The sequence below is a fragment of the Vombatus ursinus genome, unplaced genomic scaffold (assembly GCF_900497805.2).
Source record: "Vombatus ursinus unplaced genomic scaffold, bare-nosed wombat genome assembly UNPS02014799.1, whole genome shotgun sequence".
In the NCBI taxonomy this organism is placed as follows: domain Eukaryota; kingdom Metazoa; phylum Chordata; class Mammalia; order Diprotodontia; family Vombatidae; genus Vombatus; species Vombatus ursinus.
Window position 1 is genome coordinate 22,487,438 of NW_020954577.1, and position 24,103 is coordinate 22,511,540.

The 24,103-nt window shown below is 37.1% G+C and overlaps 1 protein-coding gene across 3 annotated transcripts in view; it reads left to right on the forward strand.

The window, feature by feature from the left end:
• Positions 1-24,103, forward strand: part of MYRIP (myosin VIIA and Rab interacting protein) — a 421,897-nt gene that overhangs the window by 333,155 nt on the left and 64,639 nt on the right. For all 3 annotated transcript variants that reach the window (XM_027872431.1, XM_027872432.1, XM_027872433.1), the window contains 5 exons: positions 134-270; positions 14,532-14,612; positions 16,295-16,392; positions 16,641-16,721; positions 17,493-17,633. In XM_027872431.1, coding sequence (XP_027728232.1) covers positions 134-270; positions 14,532-14,612; positions 16,295-16,392; positions 16,641-16,721; positions 17,493-17,633 — 538 coding nt within the window. The remainder of the gene's footprint in view (positions 1-133; positions 271-14,531; positions 14,613-16,294; positions 16,393-16,640; positions 16,722-17,492; positions 17,634-24,103) is intronic.

Below are 24,103 nucleotides of genomic sequence, written 5' to 3' on the forward strand. Positions count from 1 at the left end.
TCTATTCTCCCATGATATGTCTTTGTCAGTTACAAACTCCAGGAATTACATCACTTAAATACAAGAGAGTTGCTCTATTATTGAATGACAGCCATTTATTTTTAAGTCTTGTTTTCTTCTCTGTTTTCTTTAGACTCCTAAGGACGCAGTCCCTAGAATGGTACTACAATAATGTGAAAAGTCGCTTCAAACGTTTTGGCAGTGCCAAGGTCCTGAAGAACTTGTACAAAAAGCACAGACTGGAGAGTGGAGCTTGCTTCGACATAATAGGTATTGGGCCCTGCTCCAGGGACTGTTAATAGTCTGATGAAGGGCAAATGACATCAGTGTGAATGAGTTTAAGGTATAAGTGATGTGGGCCTGGGGATGGGTTAGGTAGAAGTCAGTTGTATGGGAGCAGTGGAAATACATTTAGACATCACTGCTTGACTACAAGGTTAAAAATGCAGAATCAGGGAGAGGCAAGGGCAGTAAACAAGAGTCCTCAATCTGGTTATAAGTTGAGTTTTCATAGTATTGCCTTTGAGATATCATTAAATTTTAGAATTACAGGGTCTTAGGGTTAGAAGGGACTTCAGATGCCATCTAGTTCAAACTGAACCTGAGCCAAAAAATCCCTTCTATGATGTCACCAATGGATGCTTGTATAGCAACCGTTCAAAGGCCTCCAGTGATGAGAAAGTGACTATCTCCCAATGCTTCTGGACAACTCTCATTGTTAGGAAGTTTTTCCTTTAATCCAAAATCTACTTCTCTAAGACCTCTTTGGTCTTGAATAAATCTAATTTTCTTCCACCCAAAAAGCCTTTCAAATATTGAAGACAACTATCATTTCTCCCGTCACTCACATGCACATCACCAGTACCACCACCAAGATCACCACCACATTCTAAATCTTCTCTTTCCTAGTCTAAATATCATGTTTTGTCAACTGATGTTCATATAGCATTATCTCTAGTCCTCTAGTCGCCCCTTTCTGCATATAGTTTATTTTGTACATGCCTTTCCTAAAACATGGCACCCTGGACTAGACATAATATTCCATATGTCACCAGAGTAGAGCAGGTAGCATTTATATAGTATTTTAAGATTTACGACACTGGACCATCACCGACCTAATTCTTAATATTGTGCCTTGATGAATGTAGCCTAAAACTACATTAGCTAGTTAGGCTGTTACATCATATGTTAAACCTGCAAATTTTATGGGTAAAGAAAGAAACCAATTGAACAAAGGGTCAAAACTCAATCTCCTATGATAAAATCGTTTTGGGTTAGAATTGAACTTGAAAGACCTTTTACTTCTAGCCTACAAGCCTATTCAGACTCTCCTAGATTCACTCACCTATTATGCTTAGATACAGATAAACAGGGAAGAGTGCACTTACTCTAACATTTTGGATTCAAATCCCATCTCTCCCACTTTCCATTTATTTAACATTAGGCGAATCTCTTAGCCTCACTGAACTTTAGTTTCTTTATCTGAAAAATGAAAGAGTTAGACTAGATGGCCTTAAACATTCTTTCCAGCTGTAAGTCAATGATCCCATCATTTAATGTCTGTTTGATCTTGTCTTTTCTAAACAGTTAACCCAACTCATTAATTCAAAGGACTATAGTATTAAGTATTAAGAATCTCTTATGAACCCCATCCAATCAACAAATATTCCTTGGGTATTACCATGAAGAAGGTACTTCATATTTTTAGATTAACCATATCAACTAATAAATTTTTGCTAGTTGATAAAATTAATTTTTGTATTCTTGCCATGAGAACAAACACACCTCAATAATTGTTCTCTTCTAAATTCAGGTGTGGGTTTATTTCTTCCTGCACGTTGTGGGCAGGATAGATTCCATTTTAATTCCAGATCCCTATAGAACATTATTAATTAGCCCGAGGTCAACTTAAGCATCACTTTCTATGAGGACTTGTCTGATCTCCCCACCTGCTATTGGCTCCCCCTGCAAAATGGCCTCCTGTTTATTTTACACAGTTTTGTATGTACTTATAAATGCACATGTCATCCCCTGCAATAGAATGCAGTAAGCACCTCAAGGACAGGAATTGTTCCTTTTTTATCTTTGCACCCCCAGGGCCTAACACAATCACTGGCACATTGTAGATGCTTAAAAAGAGTTTTTAATTGATTGCTCACTTTCCTGGTTAGGGGGATAAGCCTCGCCCATGGAATACGAATGGATCCAGATTTGGTCTAGATGGAGAGAACACTTATCGGTTTCCAACAATTAGGTTTTAAGGGAGAATTTTGCTGTGTAGTATTTATGTAATTCTGACAAACAAGTTAATTGGAGTTAGAAAGTGTTTGCTTCAGTCTAATAATTGTTCAGTCGTTTCAGTGATAAACGACTCTTCGTGACCCCATTTGGGGTTTCCTTGGCAAAGATACAAAAGTGGTTTGCCATTTCTTCCTCCAGCTCATTTTACAGATGAGGAAACTGAAGCAAACAGGGTGAAGTGATTTACCCAGGATCACCCAGCTAGTAAGTGTCTGAGGCCAGATTTGAACTCAGGAAGTTGAATTGTCCTGTTTCCAGGCCCAGCTCTCTATCCACTGTGCCCCTCCCTGACATAATATTTATATAGTGCTTTAAGACTTGCAAGATGTTTTATATGCATTTTCTAATTTGATCCTTGCAAAAACCCTTAGGGATGTTTGGATTATTATCCCCATTTTGCAAATGAGGAAACAGAGGCCAGGAGCAGTTAAGGGACTTGCCTGGATTTGAACTCGGGCCTATCTTGACTCCAGATCCAGCACTCTATCCCTTCTTTCACCTAGGTTATGAAAACTAAGGGAAAACATGTCAGAGCAATGAGAAGAGGATAATGAACACAAAGAATGTTGGTTCAGTCCAAAGCCATGCTGTCTTCACCACTCTCCTGGCACAGGGGAATAGTTTTGATTAGCAAATGATGCTGAAGAAGAAATATCACCCATCTCATTTTCAGCCTTTTTACTGTCATCATCTCACATTGTTGGGGTTTTCAACACTCTCTTCAGTTCTGTCTCATCTAAAAATAAGATACCCATTTAGGCAAGGGAGGAATAGGAAGGAACTTTTTAACTCATGTGGACTTGCAGACCGGGTGTCACAAATATAGGCTCACAAGCCACATGGGAATCTTGTAGCCAAGAGAGAAAAGAGCCCCTGCTTTTTTATCTTCTTCCTTACTGATTTTCCTGAAATGTTCCTTAAAAACAGAAGGTAAGAAGAGAATAGGATCCTAGGCACTGAGGACTTCGAGCTAGAAGGAACTTTCTTGGTTAGCTCGTCCAAAGCCTTTGTTTTATTTACCTCAATGTCCAGAGTCACTAAATGTCCGGTCCAAAAATCACCAGTGTTCATGCCCTCAGACTCCCAATCCAAGGTCCTTTCCACTAAGCCAGCCTGCCTCTTTTTCTTAAGCATTTTTGAGAAGGAGATCAGAGCTGTGATTTCATTAGAATAGGGAGGTCCCAGAGAGCAAACTGTCTCCACCAAATGCAAATTAGCTTCTGCCCTTCGACTTAGAGACTTAGCAAGTTGCCCTGGGAACTGAGATGTGATAGGATTTTGCCCTGGTCAAATCCGCTGTGACTTGTACCTGACTCAGAGGCCTGCTTTCTATCCACATCGCTGCCTCTAGGCATTGCCATCCCCTTTGAAACCAAACTCTATTTCTATTCCTATGAGGATAACCATGGTATCTGTAACTTAGGCATTGTCTAATTATAAATGGAACTATTAGGTAATGTTCCCAGTTCTACAAGCTGCATACAATTAATCTCATCACTTTATATTTCTCCTCTATCTCATTCCACTGTGTACATCATGCTCTTTCCTACTCTGCTTTGTATTCTGTGTATATATTTGTACCTGTGTCTTATCACCCCATTTATTTCCCTGCTCCATCCTTCTTCTCCCTCTCCCTCTCCTTCTCGCTGTGCCTCTCCCTCTGGCTCCCTCCCGTTCTTCTCTCATCGTTCTTTCCCTCTCTCTCACTGTGACAGGGCAGAGGCTACAAAGACAAAACGAAGGCATTCCCTGTCATCAAGAAGTTTGTATTCCATCAAAACTCAGAGGGAAAGGGGCAGCTAGGTTGTGTAGTGGATAGAGCTCCAGCTTTGGAGTCAGGAGGACCTGAGTTCAAATTTGACCTCAGATACTTGACAATTACTAGCTGTGTAACCCTAGGCAAGTCACTTAACACCGATTACCTCACCAAAAAGCCAAAAAAAAAAAACCCAGAAGGAAATAGGGAAGAGAGGCAGAGAGCATATTAAGATATGTTTAAGTCCTGTCACCTGATTTCAATTTGGCAAAATCCAGTCTCATTCAGGACAAATGTTCAACTTCTTGGCCCTTTCAAATTCTGCTTCTTTGTGTTAATAGAAAGTGTCCCAAAAGTCTTAGAGCAAGTGAATAAACCTTAAGCCATTAAGACTTTCTACTTTACTAATTTTCCTGAAATGCTCCTTAAGAACCAGAGCTAAGAAGAAAATAGGACCATAGACCCTTCGGACTTAGAGCTTGAAGGGGCTTTCCAGATTATCCTGAGGTCCAAAGGTATTAGTAATGTTATTGAGGAAAGCTCCCAAATTAAAACCAAAGAATAGTTTAAGGAAAATCTGGTTCAGACACATCTGCTATCTATCTCTCCTTTGTATTAAAACCAACCATTAAAATAAAATCTTGTTTGCATGTCCTGTTCAGTCAGGGGTTGTTGTTTAGTCATTTGAGTCATGTCCAATTCTTGGCGAACCCATTTGGGGTTTTCTTGGCAGATACTGGAGTGGTTTGCCATTTCCTTCTCCAGCTCATTTTACATATGAGGAAACTGAGGCAAACAGGGTGAAGCGGCTTGCCTAGGGTCACACAGCTAGTAAGTGTCTGAGGCCAGATTGGATGCAAGTCTTCTGACTCCAGGTCTAGTGCTCTATCCACTGCGCCACCTAACCTATACAGACCCAATGGTAATTAAATGGCTTCCCTAAATCAATGCCTAAAATTATTTTCTTCCTCAGAAGGAAATCAAATTCACTATGATTCACCTTTCTCCTCTGTTTCTATCTTTTCCCTTAGAGCTTCTAGGCTCAATGTGTTAGGTGGTGAGGAGAAACTCTTGATGCTGCATATGGAATGTTCAGGCTTTCTTAGTCTGGCAGTGTGAAGAACAGGAGAAAGATCTGGGGGTGGCATGGCATTGACCAATGTGGAAGAAGCCATTGCAAATCTAAAGAGCCAAATCCAGTCACATCACAGTGGCACACAGTGCTTTTCAAAAATCAATTAGCATGGCTGGCTTGATGGGTGGTAACTACTGATGATTGTATAGAGGATGGTGTTTCTCAAATTGTGTTCCAGAGAATTCTTTGGCTCTATGAAATTATCCAGAAAACTTGTAAGGGAAGATAAACACCCAAAGTAATCCCCTCTGCCTTGTTCTCTTGCGTCAATTGTATACAGTGTGCTTGTAGGGATTCAAACAAGTTCAAGGAAACTGATCTGAGTTGATAACATTACTGGAAAGCTGGCTTCTTATTGGTCTTGGATCATAGAACTTGAAGGAACTCCAGAAAACTTCTGGTGCTTGTTATAATGCTCACACTATACAGATGAGAAAACTGAGGTCCAGAGAGATTAGGCAATTTACCCAAGGTTACATAGGTAGTGTCAGAAATGAGATTTTAACCCAGGTCATCTCATCCCAGAGATCCAGTACTCTTCTCACTGTATCATGCTGAGCTTAGACCCAATCAGTGATTATGCCCCCTTACAGGGGGCACACAAGCACTTCATTGTTGGTGTATATCAATAGAAGGTCTGAAAAATAATCACCACTAATTTACAATCATAGATGTTTTAATTTTACTATATTTTTATACTAATGCCTGTGAAGGGTATTTGGGTAATATCAGAATGTCTGAAGAAATAAGAAGACAAAAGCGTTATTATTAAACTAAGACTCTGAATGATAAAACAAGCATCCGGGCACCTAGTTTATGAACCAAATCCTGATTACAGAAGAAATGCAAACCCAGTAATAGCCACCTCCGGTTTGGGTTGACTTTCAATGATGCTGATACACAATGTTGTTTCCAGATTTTAAAAAGAGTTCCTAAACTAGAGAGGCATTTACCAACAAAATATAACTCATTTAAAGGCTCTCAAAGCTTCAAAGTGAAAATATAATTATTTGACACAATCCCCTCAAAATCCTTCTTTGTTGTTGAAAGAAAAATGAAAAGTATTGTGAAGCATTTTGCAAATGAACTGTTATCTCCAACACAGCCCCTTCCCATCTCACTTATTATATAATTACAACCTTCTAATTACTTAAGTTTTTTCTATAATGCTGTTTAATGCAGAATAGAAATTTGAAGATACAACAGTTTTTAATTAACTGTATGTTATTTGGTACAATTAGTGTAAAAAAAAAAGCTTTAATCACCTTAAAAGATTTTTTCCTACAACACAGGGTTGTCTTTAAAGCAAAGGGGACAGAATTCTGGTTAGGCAACAAATTGAGTGGTTGATTCTCAGCAAAGTTTCCATCCTCACACACTTCAAAACAATAAGAAATGAATTGATCAAATTAATTAAAATCACATGACAAAAAGGGAACCAAACCTACCTCCACACAAGGTAAAGCCTAAAATAACAGCAGAGATTTACATGAAAGACTTGCTATACCTTATGATACCAGCCTATCCTGGTACCAAAGACAACTGTCTTTGACAGACCCATATGTCAAGTTGTAGGCATGTGGTAGACTCCATTCTGTCCCTTTTTGGCAATGTCTCCAGCTGACCTCCACTATCACCCTTGAACAAGGAGAATAGATTAAACCCACCTAGACTCAGGATGGATAAAATGTCCCCTGGAGTTGGGAGGAAAACTCAGCAGTATAAAACTGTCTAGAGGGAAAAGGGAAAAAAAAGGATCACCAAGAAAAATAGGTGATAGAACCATATGCATCAGTCTACTTGTAGAGTTTCTACTAAGCAGAAATCCAAGCAAAATAATGTTACCTAGAACAAGAGAGAAACAGAAGGAAATTAAGACAAGAGAGAGATGAAGTATAAATCTAGCCCTAAAGCAGAAAAATCAATAGTGAACTAACAAAGAGAAAATAAAAAAAATCAGCAAATAATCTAGAAAAGATTTCAACACAATGAATTAATATTAAGCAATTAATAAAGAAAATAAAGAAAAAAATAGATTCTTCAGGAGTGTTAGAAACTGAGGGTAAAGTACAGACAGATAAAATACATGGATCATGAAAAAAAGAGAAAACCCAAGTTTAAAGTACCAAGATATATACATATGTATATGTATGTGTATGTGTATATATATATATATATATTCTTTTTGCTTCAGAATTTCTGTGTCAAACCATAATTATTACAAACATTTAAGAGAGGCCTTTAGCTATGAAAGGAAATCAATCTGAATAGCCTACCAATAGTTTTTGTCTATAAGAAATTAAAGAAAAAAAGAATTGTGATATTAAAAAATCAGGGAGAATATTGCACCCCCAAAATAATATATCCTAAAAAATGCATCTAGTTATTAATTTTAAAAGATAGACTTTCAACAAAAGGGAGTGATTTCTAGAAAAGAAACCCTGAGGTGATTAGAATAATGATGTGCAGACACTTCACACAAGAGAAATACAATAAAAGTATGCATCGTGAATAAGAAAATGTTCCACAATGAAATCAGTGCTCTTGTGGTTCTATTGCTGGATAAGAATATAGTAGAATTTTTTTCTAACTTATAATTATTAAAAGAATATAAAGAAAGAATATCTATGAGCAAAGGATCTAAGGAACTAATGATCTGTGGGTTTCAACAGCATCAAGATCAGAGGAATAGGAAGAATTTAAATAATGTTCTGTGGATTACAATCCACACTCCAATGATAAGATCTTTTAGGCTGGGGAAAGATGATGTGAAGGAAAGTTACTCAGGTCAGAAGAGGAGAGGCAAGAGCTAGAGATACACTTGTATTTAGCATGGGTTTCAAAAGAGGGTAGAAAGTGGTTTCTTTAGTCTCTTACCCTGCTTTAGCAACTGTGAGAAAGTAGGGAAAGAACAGTTGGGAGAAGAGATGGAGTGGGACAGGGAGCCAAGGGAGAGGAGCAGGACCCATGAGCTATCCCAGAAGGGGAATTGTTCATAGGATATTGAAGTGTGTTGCCAGAAAGGTGAAGATTACAATAGAGACTCATGATGGGCTTTGTGAGGCTATGAGCACATCTGGACATTGCCTTCACTGCCTAAGGATCACATTTCCCAGGATCACATCCTATGCATGGAGAGGGAGTGTGCTATCTCCTCCCTGAGAAGTATCCAGGATCCAGGATGCGATGGAGTACGTAGGTGAATATAAAGGAATAGAGTAATTTCTATAAATCATACCACCTCCTTCATGATATAATATTTCTGGGTGGGGAAAAAAGGAAAGTGGGAAGGCAGAGAGAGAAGATTGGATGAGAGCTGTTATTTGAGCTAATAATTGAAATAGCTAGATATGTTGAAAAATATTTATAATCTCAAAATTACCTTATGTGAAGGACAGAGAAAGAATAAAGAATGAACATATAAATGTAAAGCATATGAATGGAAGATTAGATTTCAGAATTTCATGAGAGTAAAGTAATGAGAAGAAGGATGACATAACAACACTTTTTAAGTGGTTTTTTTTGGTACTTAATAGTGTTTTATTTTTTCTAATTACATGTAAAGGTAGTTTTCAACATTCATTTCTGTAAGATTTTGATTCCAAATTTTTTCTCCCTCCCTCCCCTCCCCCTCCCCAAGATAACAAGCAATCTGATATAGGTTTTACATATATATATATATGTATATGTATACAATCATATTAAATCTATTTCCACATTAGTCATGTTATGAAAGAAGAATCGGAACAAAAGGGAAAAACCACAAGAAAAGGAAAACAAAAAAAGTGAAAATAATATTCCTTGATTGCATTCAGACTCCATAGTTCTTTCTCTGGATGTGGATAGCATTTTCCATCATGAGTCTTTTGGAATTGTCTTGGATCATTGTATTGCTGAGAAGAGCTAAGTCTATCACAGTAGATCATCACCCAATGTTGCTGTTACTGTGTACAATGTTCTCCTTGTTCTGCTCACTTCACTCAGCATCAGTTCATGTAAGTCTTTTCAGGTTTTTCTGAAACCCACCTACTCATCATTTCTTATAGCACAATAATATTCCATTATATTCATGTATCACAACTTGTTCAGCCATTCCCCAATTGATGGGCATCTCCATGATTTCCAATTCTTTGCCACCACAAAAAGAGCTGCTATAAATATTTTTGTAAATGCAGGTCCTTTTCCCTTTTTTTAATCTCTTTGGAATACAGACCTAGTAGTGGTATTACTGGATCAAAGGGTATGCACAGTTTTATAGCCCTTTGGGCATAGCACAACAATACTTCTTACAAGAGGAAGAACTGAATAAATTACTTATGCCAGAACACAAAGAACAGATTAAAAATGCAAAAAGGTAGAAATAATAATCACAACTTTCCTTTAAAGATCAAAACACAACAGAAAAATAGCAATTAATACAGGGAACATAAACAAAAGATAAAGACATAAATGGAGAGTAAGTAACACATGAGAGGCATCATGGTCTAATGGATAAAAGACTGGCCTTAGAGTCAGGAAGACCTGAGTTCAAGTTCCACCTCAAACACGTAGCGGTGTGATAAGTGTTAGTCATTTATCCTCTCAGTGCTCTAGGCAGTTCTTCAAGTTTACAAGGTACAGAAGGAATGACATCCTGAATAATGAGTGGGCGAGAGAGCAAATCATAGAAAGCAGTAAATGTGTTAAAGAGTGAAAATAATAAGACAACATGTCAACATTTTGGAGATGCAAGCTAAAACAATCCTCAAAGGACAAATTAAATCTCTGGAAATAAATATTTACAAAATACAAAGTGAGCACACAATTTTAAAAACTAGGAAACAGACAAGTCCAAATCAAATACAAAAGGACACATTATAAAAGTTACAGGAGAAATTGATCAAATTAAGAACTATAAAAATTATAAATATAACTAGTTTTCTTTAAACTAAAAAACTTAAAATATTAAATGGATTAATGAGAGAGATAAAATTGAATTATAAGAATAAAAATGTTCAAGGTAAATTCACAACAGTGAGCAAATAAAAAGAATTATCAGAAATAATTCACTTTAACATAACTGAAAATTTAAAGGAAATTGATGAATATAGAAATGTAAAGAAAATAATCATTGCTAGCATTTATGTCTTACTTTAAGATTTGAAAAGCACTGTATGTTGTTATCTCACTATATCCTCATAATAGACCTGTGAAGTAGGTGCTACTATTATCATTCTCATTTAACAGATAAGGAAACTGAGGCTGAAAGAGGTTAAGTGATTTGTCACTTAGCTAGTCAGATAGCTAGTGTCTGAGGAAAGATTCAAACTCAAGTCATCCTGATGCCAAATACAACGATCTACTCACTGCACCAAATAGCTGACTCTTTATAAAGTACTAAAACAGGAAAACAGTTATCTTTAAAAACTCAATCTCATGAATAGAATCAGAACAAGTGATAAAATCATTATGAAGGGCAGGGACAGGATGATAACCCTGGCCCACATGAATTTGTGAGTATCTTCAAATTAAAGAGTAATTAATATCTATGCTACAGAAATTATTTTGAAATTTTGAGAAAAATACATTCTATACATTCTTTTTAAGAAGCAAATATGACCCTGATACCAGATGAGGAAAGGATAAAGCAGAGGAAGAGAATTTACAGGCACCTTTCACAAACAAATAATGGTGAAAATTTTTCAATAAAATGTTAGCAAAGAAACTACAGAAATATATTTTTAAAAATCACTCTGTATGACCAAGTTGTATATATTCCAGGACTGTAAGGATGATCTGTATTAGGAAAACAATTTGCATAACTGGTCATTTAAAAACTGAAACCTTATGATTGAATCAACAGGAAAAGAAAAATAATTCAACAATATGTAACACTCATTTTTTTTCTAAAAACACTAAAAACTATAGCCACAGAAGTGCCCTTCTTTAACATGGTCCAAAAGTATAACTATATGCAGTGTTTATTGAAAAACACTAGCTCTTGGATTTTATATATAGATATATAAGCATATACTATATATAATACATGTATGTATGAAGTATGAGCTCTTGGTTTCTATTTATATACATACATAAATACATATATTTGCAAGGAATATAAGCAAAAGATAAAGATAGACTAAGTAGTGACTGAGTGCTGAAGAGCAGCTTAACATAGGGAATAGAGAACTGACCTTGGATGCAGAAATTCTTGTATGCTGAGAGAGATAGAGATACAGAGACAGAGACACCTCACAACAACCTTGCAAAGTATATCCTATTATTATCCCATTTTCCAGTTGAGGAAATTAAGGCAAATTAAGAGACTTGCCTATGGTCACAGATGTAGTAAGTATGTGAAGCTGGATTTAAATTCAGGTCTTGATACCAGCTCCACTGCTCTGTCCACTGTGCTGTCAACTGCCACTAGGGAGGAGCTAACTTTATTTTCAATAAAGGAACATCATAAATTTTCCCAATAAATATAGATATAGAGCAAGGATACCTCTTTTCCTCACTATTATTTGTCTTAGCTCTAGAGAAATTAAAAATACAAACACCAGAAAAGAAAAGACAAAATTATCCCTACTTATAGATGATATGATGATGTACTTAGAAGATCCTAGGGAATAAGGGGAAAGTTCATAAAGATGATTAATAGATTGAGTAAGATTCAGTTTTTAAAAGCTTTATATAAAAAACTAGCATCCATATATAACATGAACCAAACCAAGAGAAAAATAGAAAAAGATATTCCATTCAAATAGCTACAAAATGCTTAAAATATATTTGTTAACATACCAAGGCACATAAAACATATTAATATGAATACAAATTTCTTTTTGTAGAAATAAAAGAAGACAAATTGAAGACATTCATCAATTATAATAGGACTACATCAGAATAGTAAAAAAAATTATGACAATAAGTTAACATATATATTTCATGCTATGCCAATCATATGGAGAATTTTTTTAAAAAATAGAATGAAAACTTAACAAAATTCATTTGGAGAAACAAAAAAATCTACTACCCTAATAAAAATCGTGAAATGAAAAAAGAATGAAGGACGCCCAGCATTATCAAATCTCAAACTATTTTATAAAATGATAAGCAACAAAACTATTTGAAAATAGGTTTAGACTAATGTCTTACCCACTTTTCACTGATTCACTAGGGTTTTCTAAGTACATCATCACATCATTTATAAATAGAGATAATTTTGTCTCTTCTTTCCTGGTGTTTGTATCTTTAATTTCTCTAGAACTATGACAAAGAATAGTGAGGAAGAGAAGTATCCTCTTGTTCTACCCCTCATATTTATTGGAAAATATTATAGTATTTCCCTATTGCAAATAATGTTACTTAAAACTAAAATTTTACACACTATATACCAATAACCTCCAAAAGGAGAGGTGACCTAATTGTAGGAAGTCCCATCTTTAGAAGTGTAGGGCAGCTAGATGGAACAGTGGGTAGAGTGCTGGGCCTGGATGCAGGAAGACTCATCTTCATGAATTCCAATCTGGCCTCAGATACTTACTGGCTATGTGACCCTGGGCAAGTCACTTCACCCTGTTTGCCTCTGTTCCTCATCTGTAAAATAAGCTGGAGAAGGAAATGGCAAATCACTCCAGTATCTTTGCCAACAAAACTCCAAATGGAGTCACAAAGAGTCAGACACAACTGAACAACAGCTTCAGAAGTAAAGGAAATAAACCACCCTTTAGTTTCATGCTTAGCAAGTTAATTATTATATGGAAGAGAAAAGTGATTATAAAAGATAAAATTGGCAATGTCTCTACATAAAATTTTAAAGCTGTTAAACAAAATCATTGTATCTGGAATTAGAAAATAAGCTTGTCATATGGCTTAAAAATTTGCATGAAATAGCTCTGATAAGTGTCTGATATCAAGACATAAGGTTAGTATTACCAATATACAACTATGAACACCATATCTCAATGTGATCAAACTATATGAACCCATTTTCAGAAAAGGAAATGCAAAGTATTAATAACCACTAATTAGTAAGCATTAAATCACTAATAATAAGATAAATTCAAATAATTCCTCTGAAGTTTTGCCTCATAGCCATCAAATTCTAACCCAGCCCTGGAAAGATTCAAGTAACTAATATGTGTAAGGCACAATTCTAAGTGCTGGGAATACAATGGCAAAATGAAAAATCTTCCCTGCCTTCAGGAAATAGTGTTACAGTGCTTGTGGGAAGACAGATACATTGTTACACTGCTGATGGAGTTGTCCATTGGTCCAGACTTCATGAACTAAAATTTGTAATTATGTGAGAAGTCACTAAACTCTTCATACCCTTTGATTCAGTGATCTCACGGTGATCTCACATATCTCCCATGGAAGGAAAAGAGAGAAGTTCCTTCATATACAAAATTATTCATCATAATTTTTGTGGTAGCAATAATTAGAAACAAAATGGCATTTGTATGATAAAAGACATTTATCAAAGCTGTTTCATTTAAATTTTAAAATTTGTTTATTGATTGTGAAATAGCTAAACAAATTGTTATGTATGAATATGATGGAAGACTATGATACTGTAAGAAATAATAAATATTACTGATTGAGAGAGGCATGGGCATATCTATATTTATTGCAGTGAAGACATAGGAGGAAAATTCAGACAGTAAATATGATAATCTAAATGAAAACAATACAAAAGCACATTAATTTTAATGAAGCATCTTGAGAAAAAGCATGATATAGTAGATAGAGTTCCGAAACACCTGGGCTCAAATCCTGCCAAAGAAACTTGCAGTGTTACTGTGGGCAATCTCTCTCATCCTCAATTTATTCATTTGTAAAATAGGGAAAATAATAGCATCTAGTTCACAGGGTTATTGAGAGGATCAAATAAGATTATTTATGTTAAAAAAATGCTCTGCAAACTTTAAAGTGCTATTTAAATATGAATCAGTAGTAGAAGTAGTAGTCCTATAGAGATGATGAAATAGATTTCCTTCCTCTTGGTAAAGATGGTGGGGGAGGGGAGGTGAGGAATACAAGAATGGAATGTTCCATATACTGTCAGATATAATGGTTTCATTGGTTTTCCTTAATTATCTTTCTTTGGTATAATGAAGGTTTTCATATTAGGAATTGTAATGGTATATTGGTAAATGAGTAGAAAAAGGCATCTATAATAGAAAGAGATGGATAGCTAGATGAAAATGCAAAAGATAAATAAATGAATGAATGGATTGGTTGATTAATGAATTGATTAATGAAGGGTTCCACCACTGCAAAAAGTTTAAGATCCATTTTGGTGATGATCTATGATAATGATGTTTGTTGAGCCCCTCTTTCTTTCTCTTTTTGTTGTAGAAGGAAGTTTTTTGGAGCCAAGCCTGGAGAACGAAGGAAGCATTAGTGGCAGTGATTCTACATTCTACAGGCAGTCTGAAGGTGATGTTCCTTTAAAAAAAAAAAACTTAAGCTACTATTACAACTTAAACCTCCGTACGAAAGACAGATTCGACTTGTTTTGCTTAGCCCTAACGGGCAGCTGGGAGTGACGTGTAGAAATTGCAAAGAGATAGATTTTAGCTATAAGGGGAAATTTCCTAATAATTATAGTTATCCGAAAGTAGAAAAGATTGCCTTGAAAAGGTAACAAGTTCCATATGCCTTGAAGTCTTCAAGGAGAAGCTAGATGACCATTTATCGGGGATACCGTAGAAGGAAAGCCCTGACCAGGTCAAAGTTATTCTTTAAATAGAGGCCAGACCTTCCTCCCTCTAACTTGTACTCTTTGGTCCAAGGTCTACCCTGTGGGGCCAAGCAGAGTAAATCTTCTTCCATATGAAAATCTGTAAATATTTGAATACAGTGTTCATTCCCACCCTCCAGACTATAGACATCCCCTACTAAAAAACATACTGAGAGGACTGACCTGGAAATTAGGAAGACCTAGGTTTCAATTCTGCCTCCAATGCTTACTAGCTGTGTGATCCTGGTCAAGCTACTTGTCCTTTCTGAACTTAGTTTCTTCATTGGTAAAATGGGTTTAAGAAGACCTATTTTGCAGTGTGATTGTCAAGATCCAATGAGATCATGTTTGTTTTTTTTTAAAAAAATGTGTTACAAATCATAAGTACTATATAAGCATCCATTTTTAAATTGTTATTAATAATAGAAAATGTGATATTTTTAATTTTTTTTTTTGGCTAGGCAAGGGGGTTAAGTGACTTGCCCAGGATCACACAGCTAGTAAGTGTTATGTGTCTGAGGTTGGATTTGAACTCAGGTCCTCCTGAATCCAGGGCCAGTACTCTATCCACTGTGCCACCTAGCTGCCCTAATTATTTTTCCAACACACTGCTTTTGAACAAAGAAAAAAATGTTTAGAGTTTTTAAAAATTAACTTCTCAAAAAAACTTTAAAAATTAAAATTAACTTCTCTGTAGGTTGTTTCATCAGAATCAAATTAAGCTTTTCTCTGTACTTGTGCAGATTCTATTTTCCAATTTATTTATGGTCCAGTCCATTTTCACATGGGTTAGTTTTCTTATATCATCTTTTACCATATCCAGAGTCTGGCACTCTCTGAATCCTGAGATCATAGATTTAGAGCTGGGAGGGACCTTAGAGATAGATCAGATCCAAGGGGGGTGAGACTGGGCCTCAAGCAGTCCCAAACCCCCAAGTGTTTCCCAAACCACATGAAAATATCATTGGGAAATATTTAACAAAATAAATAAAAATATAATACAACATAGGTAATGTTAACTCACAGTGTTCTCATTCAATATGTAGCCACTGTTTCTATTTGAGTTTGACACTACTGATCAAATCCAGTCCTTATTTTGTGGATGAAGGACCTGAGGTCCAGAGGGAATAAGCAATTTGCCCAAAGTCACTCTCATACTAAGTAACAGATAGATTTTTTTACTTAGAGCCTCTAACTTATCTCCATTGCCTTCCTTCCTTCCTCATTGCCGATTGCCAATCTCCATCAACATGATCCATAAGAACATATTCTAATGTTCATCTGAGGAAAGTAGTCAAGAATAATAGATTATTGAAACTGTCATTTCTACTCAAAAAATATCATATGACACCTGGTAACATTTTTATTTCCTGACCAGGACATAGCATGATGGACACCCTGGCTGTAGCCTTGCGTGTTGCTGAAGAGGCTGTGGAAGAGGCCATTTCCAAGGCAGAAGCATCTGGTGATAGTCTGGTAAATGCACTCCAATGTGGGATCTCACTGTATCATTGACCCAGTTATAGCATATGTCCTTCAGTGGCATCATCTAGGAAGTAGGCTTCCCTTACCTTAAGAAAACCAGCCTCCCTGTTGGCAACAAAAGCCATTTTTAATCCAGTCTGTCACATGTAATACATTGCAAATTCCTTGCATGCCTCATTTTGTGATATGGTCTGTATGTCTATCAACTACAGCATGGGTAAATGTCTGTCTTCTGTTAGGACAAGCAGAACGAAGCTAGTTATCTACGTGAACACAAGGAGGAGCTGATAGAAGAGCTTGCCACCACCATAGTGCAGAAGGTATGTTGCTATATTTCTGGTACAGTGTCTTTAAGCCAACAGTGCCCCCCAGTCCAAAGCATTTAACAAATGAGGAGAAATTCTAAGAAATCTGTTAACCTTTCTCTCTTCTTCATCTTCCCCATGTTCTATCTTCATAACAAATGCATCAAAACTTACTATACAGTATCATCACCTTCCTTTGGTTTCTGCCCATGGTCCCTGCATAATCTCTGCCCATTTCACTGGATCTCCCAGACACACCGGTTACCACCCCATCTCAAAGGGTAGAAGGAGTTCCCAAATAGGCCACCAAATTGAAATGGAATTCACCTTGTATTACAATCATGTATCTAAAACTGAAAGGTACCTTAGAAGTCATCTCACATAATCAAAGCCCCTTCACTTCACAAATAAGGAAACTGAGGCCAGGAGATGTCACAGAGGGAGTAAGTAGCAAAACCAGGATTCACACTCAGATCCAGTAACTCCATGGTCAATACTCTTTCTACTCTACCACACTCCCATAAAATTGTCCCCAAAGACACTGTTATATATGTGTGTGTATGTTTATGTGTGTGTATGTTTGTGTGTGTGTGTGTGTGTGTGTGTGTGTGTGTGTACATACAAACTTGGAGGAGGACAGGAGACTTAAGAATCTAGAATCCTAGCCAGTACTCTTGTGTGGCTGAGCCCAAAGTATATTTAATCACTACAATCAACACCCAGGCCTTCGAAGCGAAAAAAGGACTCCTTCCAGTAACTAGCTGCCTTTCATTGCCACCACTGCAGATCATAAGAAAGCAAAAAGGCAAAGGAGAACAGACAGATAAGGACTCTGATTGGCCACAGCCCAGCAGCAGTACTAGGAAGGTGAGCAGTCAGAGGATGCCAGCTTTTCCAGGGGACCAACAGGAATCCTGCACACTCTTGGTAAGTAAGCAATGGAAGTCATCATGGAGGTTGGCTTCTACCACCTAAAAACCAAAAGCAACAGAATTTTGACCACTAACTGGCATATGTTACCATGCCCTCTACACACACAACTTATCAACTCTTCCCACTCAGGGTGTATGTATTGGTGAGAGAATGATGTATAGATTTCTAAGGGAAAATCTACAGATTTATAACTTTTATTAGAACAGTATCTCATTAAATGCCATTGCTTAGAAATAACAACAACAACAATAGCATGTATATAACACTTTAAGGTTTGCTAAGCATTTTACAAATTTTATCTAATTAGCCCTGAGAGTTAGGTACTCTTATTATCCCTATTTTAAAGAGGAGAAACTGAGGCTTGACATACCCAGGGCTACACAGCTGGTAAGTGTCTGAGGCAGGATTTGAAATAAAGTTTTCCGTATTCCAAGTCTGGCTTTCTACCCATTGCACCACCTAGTGGTATAACTAAGACTAACCAGGAAAAATACATGCATTCGTGGAGCTTTGAACCAAAATTTGGGGAGGATTCTTACCCACAAAATACTGACTATAAAAGTTGGATTAACTTTCTGGGGGCCTTGGGGTATAGAAAATCTTGAGTACTATACTACAGTATGAAGAAGATACTTGAATCAGCTAAGAATGTGAGTAGGTTAGCTCTTTCGCAATCTAAAGCCATCATTCAACAAGCTTTTATTATTAGCTTACTAGGCACTGTGCTAAGCAAGCCTGGAGATACAAAGAACCTGCCTTCAAGGAGCTTACATTCTATTGGAGGAGAAAATGTGCAAATAACTGTACATACAAGCTCAGAGGGGAGGCATTAGCAGTGAGGGGAAGGGATGGGGAGGGGAGGACCAGGAGACCATCTCTTGCAAGAGATGAGATTTGAGCTACCTTTGCTTTGTTCATTCATAGCTAACCCAGTAATTACAAATTGCTGAGACTTTCACCATTTCTTTGGAGAAATGATGTGTAATTCTAAAATTTTCAAAATTAAATCAATTAAAATTTTTAATTTAAAATTGTCTGCCTAATGTAATGCCTTGAACTTTCTGATCTCTTTTCTCACTAAAATGCAAATTTCCTAGATCCAAAGTTGTAGAGCATTGCATATATTTTCAGATTTTTTTTAATCTTAATAGATTTTGTTTATTTTTCCCTCTTCTTCCTCTTTTTCCCTTAAAAAATTCTTTCTTACTTAGAATGGCTCTTTGAGAGAAGAGAGGGGAAGGAGATACAGCGGGAAATATAGGTGATATAACAACAAAATATATCAATAAAATTATATTTTTTAGAAAAGATACAAATCACTGATGCTGTTGTAGTCTCCAACTATTTTCTTAACCCTAGCACAATCAGAAAGCCAGAGCATCTGAGTACGGGGTCAGCAAAGGCAGCATCTCTGCAGTGGTTTTGAGGATTGCATTAGCCTCTCTTTCGTTTTGGAGCTGTTTGCAATGAGCACTTATTAAGGACCAGAAGGAGAAAGGTCCCTTTCCAGGTGTTAGAGGCTGGCTCATTATTCGGCTAAAGCTGCTCATGTTAGAAGAAGGGAAAGATAAAGAGCCAAGTGAGACATCTTTAGGATGCCATGGTAGGTTTACAGGAATCTGATGTTCCTAGCTGGTTTTCCCTTATATATTTCTGTTTGTGTTGATTATATCCGAGAGAAAGTTTGTGTGTCAGGACCTTGCTGCCAAACCCCCTGAGGTTTGGGGCACAGACACCACCACAAGGTTTGAAGAAGAGAAATCTTTGTTACAATATCTAGCTACATGGCTCTGCATGACAGAGGAAGGCTTCCTGAAGCGAGGGAGAAAATGAGCATTTATGTAGAACCTGCTGTGTGCCAGGTCCTGTTGCAGGCACTTTTTACAAATATTATCTTCATTGATCTTCCCAACAACTCTGCAACATAGGTGCTATTATTATTCCCATTTTACAGCTAAGGAAACTGAGGTGAAGTGACTTGCTCAATGACAAACACTAAATATCTAAGGCTAATTTGAGCTCAAGTCTTCCTGACTCCAAGCCCTGCACCACATCTTTTCTGGGTCTACAGCATCCTTTGGATTTCTTCCTATTTTCTAAGTCAGACCAGTGTGTGAGGTTGAAGGAACCCGGCTTCTTGTCCACTGGATTACACTCTAGAACCCCAGTCCATCCTGGCCTGTGGCCCTAGTAGATGGTCTCATCCCCTTCTTTACTGAGAAGACCTAGAGCAATCAAGAGAAGCTCCCTAGACATTCCCTCATTTCAAAACTCTTTTCATTCAGCCACCCTCTCACCTTCCCCCACTATCTCTAAGAAGTAGAGACAGACAGGGAATGCCTAGGTCGAAAGGTGGAGCAGCTTTGCCTTGGGGAGTGTGCAAGGCTGGGGCAGCCCACAGTTTTTAAGGCTGGTAAAACAGACCAAGAGGAGTCATGATATAACTGCAATGCTGGTGTTAAGTATCCTGGGAGATACTAGCTCCCAGAAATAGATAGAAGAAGGATTGGCATCCCATTAGAGCAGAGGTTAATGCTGTAAGAAGCATGCAGAAACTAAGAATGACTGAAGGCACAGCAGATTCATGTCTCCCATTTCACACTCAATTTGGACTCTATGACCTATTGCTCATTAAATGGGATGGTGACTGATATTGTACACACTAATGTACTTTTCCTCTCTCTATCTCTATCTTTCTCTGTATCTCTGTCTGTCTCTCTATATCTGTCTCTCTTTCTATCTCCATCTCACTGTGTCTCTGTCACTCTCTTTTTGTATCTTTCTCGGTTTCTATCTGTCTCTCTGTCACTGTCTATCTCTCTCTTTCTGTCTCTGTCCTCTCCCCCTCTCTGTCTTCTCTGTCTCTGTCTCACCATGTCTCTGTCACTGCCTCTTTGTCTCTGCTTCTGTGTCTCTGTCACTATCTCTACTTCTATCTCTGTCTCTCTGTCCCTGTCTGTCTCTATTTCTGTCTCTGTCCTTCCCTCCCTCTCTCTTCTCTGTCTCTATCTCTCTGTCCCTCTCTCTCTAAGTCTGTCTCTCTATTATCTCTCTCTGCCTCTCTCATAGCTGCATTTGCACAAGTATAATATGTGTATGATGTGACTCCATTGTCCTAAAACAATACATATGCTACTCTACCTCAAAGAATGATTGGGAAGAAAATGTCATAAAAATTAAGGTACTATGTAACTATGAGTTATTATCCAAATTTGTGGCATTATTCATGTTCATTTTATGTAACTGATATTATAGAAATCAGTATGCATGCATTAGCACGCATGACAAAGAATGTCCTCTGATGATAGGATCAATATATTCTTGTACCTCCCCCTTATGCCTACCAATGTGGACTCTGCAAATATGAAACACTTCAAAAATGTTTGCTGAAATAATAACATAGGCAAAATTGGCAGAGCAGTGCAAATGGGAATTTATTTTCACTGAATTGTTGTAGATTAAGAACTGCCTATACAGAAATATGCTGCCTAACCCTGTTTATTGGTTCTGCAAAAACAATGTGTTGGTTGAAATCAGGGTAAGGAGTTTAATCAGAACAATATTATCCAAGTAATAGTATGATAATAAGCTTCCCCAAAAACTTCTTCCTTAAGCTGATTTACTTACCTCTGTACATATAAGCATATCCTGCCTACCCCAATCCCATACCATCTCATGGTAGATAGTAAGCCCCAGAAGAGTAGGAGTCTCTGTTTTTTGTATCTCCAGTGCCTAACACAGGACCTCACAGATAGATGAAGATTGAATTATATAACTTCAAAATGGGTTTGGTTATAATGCATCATGACCATCATGGGCATTGTTGCAAAATTATTTATGTCAGGCAGCATTATTTTAAGAAACATCAAGAAAAAGAGAGTAGGTCACTTCATTAACATCAAACATCTACCAGAAAGATAGAGATATTTACAAAGCAATGGGAAAGTACAGACTTCATTGTAGAAAGGTTTAATCTTAGTAAGAGCTAAAATTGCTGCCAACACAACAGCATCCAGTTATATGCAAATAATGATAAATCATCTTTATATATTTCTTTTAAAAGTTTGAACAGGACCCCTATTTGTAATCACTTTATATTACTATGTGGGCTTGAAAGCAATACAGTTGAGAAATGTTTAATAAAAGGGTACTTAATTCTGTACCAAGAATTGGATTAGGCATAATGAAGGAAACAGAAGTATTAGACATGATACTTGCCTTCAGTGGGAGTCAGCTTGGTATTGGAAGATAACACAGAGACTTAAAGAAAATGGGGGTTCAAATCTTACCTACAACACTTAATAGCTATATGGCACTTGACCTAACTGAGCCTCAGTTTCTTAATCTATAAAGTGGGAATAATAATCACTGCCATTCCTACCTCCTCTGTTTTTCATGAGGATCAATTGTGACCATGTTTTTGAAGTACTATATAAATAGAAGCTATTAGTGATTACAATTGGCTCGAAGGCTTGAAACAATTAGACAAAAACAGTACAATGTATTTTACACACAGTGCAAAAATTGTGTGCTGCAGACTCTAAGTGCTAGAATAATTCAGAGAAAAAAATAAAAGCTATATGGCTAGAAACAGCAGAGGAAGGCTTCATGAAAGAAATAAGACTTTCTGGGCCTTGAGGGATGGCTGGAATTTACATGGACAGTAAGGAGGAAAGGCATTTGGGTCAGATGAGAAAATAGGGATAAATTTCTTTTAAAGTTGCCTGTGGTTCAGATTTTTTACATATTCAGAGGGTTCTTCCCCATCATTAGAAGAAATTCACGAGATCTGTCTGTCTATATCTTCTATCTGACGGATTTTTCCAAAGCATTTCCTGCACCCTAGGGGAAAAAATCAACAACACTTTTTAAAATTACGGAGCCACCGTATTTAGTAACACTAGCTGTGTGGTGCCTCATTTCCTACCAAACATTCATCAAGGCCACTTGTCATAGGAAAAGGAAAGAGAGACTGATGACACCATCTGTTTGTCATTAGTGCTAACCACATGCAACAATGAAGCCCAGGATCCTGATTCAGGATCTGAGCTCAAAGAGTAAATTATTCCCTATTATGTTCAAACTTCTCAAAGCAAGAATAGAACAAATTCACTTTTTTCCCTCAACTAATTAGTGAAATACCAGCTGAGAACAGCTTAAAATATCCATCCAAGTCATTGACTAAGAGAAGAGTCTCCAACTTTACTCCTATAGACCACTAAGATGAAATTCAACAAGAATTGAGACCTTGTTATTTCTGTGGTTATTACATGGGTAGAATTTGAGATTACTTTAAGTCAAAATGGGGGGCTTTAACTCTCCTCTAGAGTTTCAAAGGATTCCCTTTGTTTTGTTTTGTTTAAATAAATACTCTGTGGCAGCTAGGTGGCACAGTGCATAGAGCTCAGGGTCTGAAGACAGGAAGACTCATCTTCCTGAGTTCAAATCTGGCCTCAGACAATTGCTAACTGGGTGACCCTGGGCAAGTCACTTAACACTGTTTGCCTCAGTTTCCTCATCTGTAAAATGAGCTGGAGAAGGAAATGGCAAACCACTCCAGTATGTTTGCCAAGAAAACCCCAAAAGGAGTCATGAAGAGTGGGACATGACTGAAAATGACTGAACAACAACAGAGCAGGAAAACAAAAAAAGGAAGTGAAAAGAAAGGAAAGTAAGAGATTCTGGAGACAGGGATTGAGACAATGGATAAAGGGAATCCACAGAGGGATAATTAGGACAGGGACTGCAAACTGCAAGACTCTGTGATTTAAATAACTAATCCTTCCTCACAGCTTTACCAGGTAGGGTAAAACTACTCAATGATCAAGGAGATATGTAGTTATGGTGCCATCTTCTGGACAATAAATTCATTTCAGTTAACTGATGGAAAAATGAGTTTGTTCAGCAAATATTGAGAGCTTTTTGTGTGCAAGGCATCATTCAGGGCACTAAAGAGGGGTTGACCTATTTTTATGATTTCATTACCATGGAAAACTCCCAGGGATGAAACTCTACCAATATAGGTTGGGGCATAATCAACATTTAAGAGTTAGAGTTGGCTGGGGCACTGAGAGGTTGAGTGACATGTCCAGGGTCACACTGCTAGTAATGTGTCATAGACCTTAGATCTTCCTGTAGTCCAAGGTTATTTCTCTCTTTGCTCCATGACATTCCTTCTCTAGTATTAAGCTTCTTCGTCTCACAATACAAATGTTCTCCCCAGGGGTTTCTGGTGGCAGCTATATTTTCCCCTCTTAACAATGACGCCCAGCTGTGAGTTGAACATGAATATTGGCTCCTGGTTGAGATCTACCCATATAATATGTAAGCCAGCAAAGGAAACTAAAAAAGACCAGTGATCAAACAAATAGGAGGCAAACCAGGACAACAGTTCCCTCACTCCCAAATTACTTTGTATTTAACTAATTTGTATATATTTGAATTTACTGAATTTGTATATATTT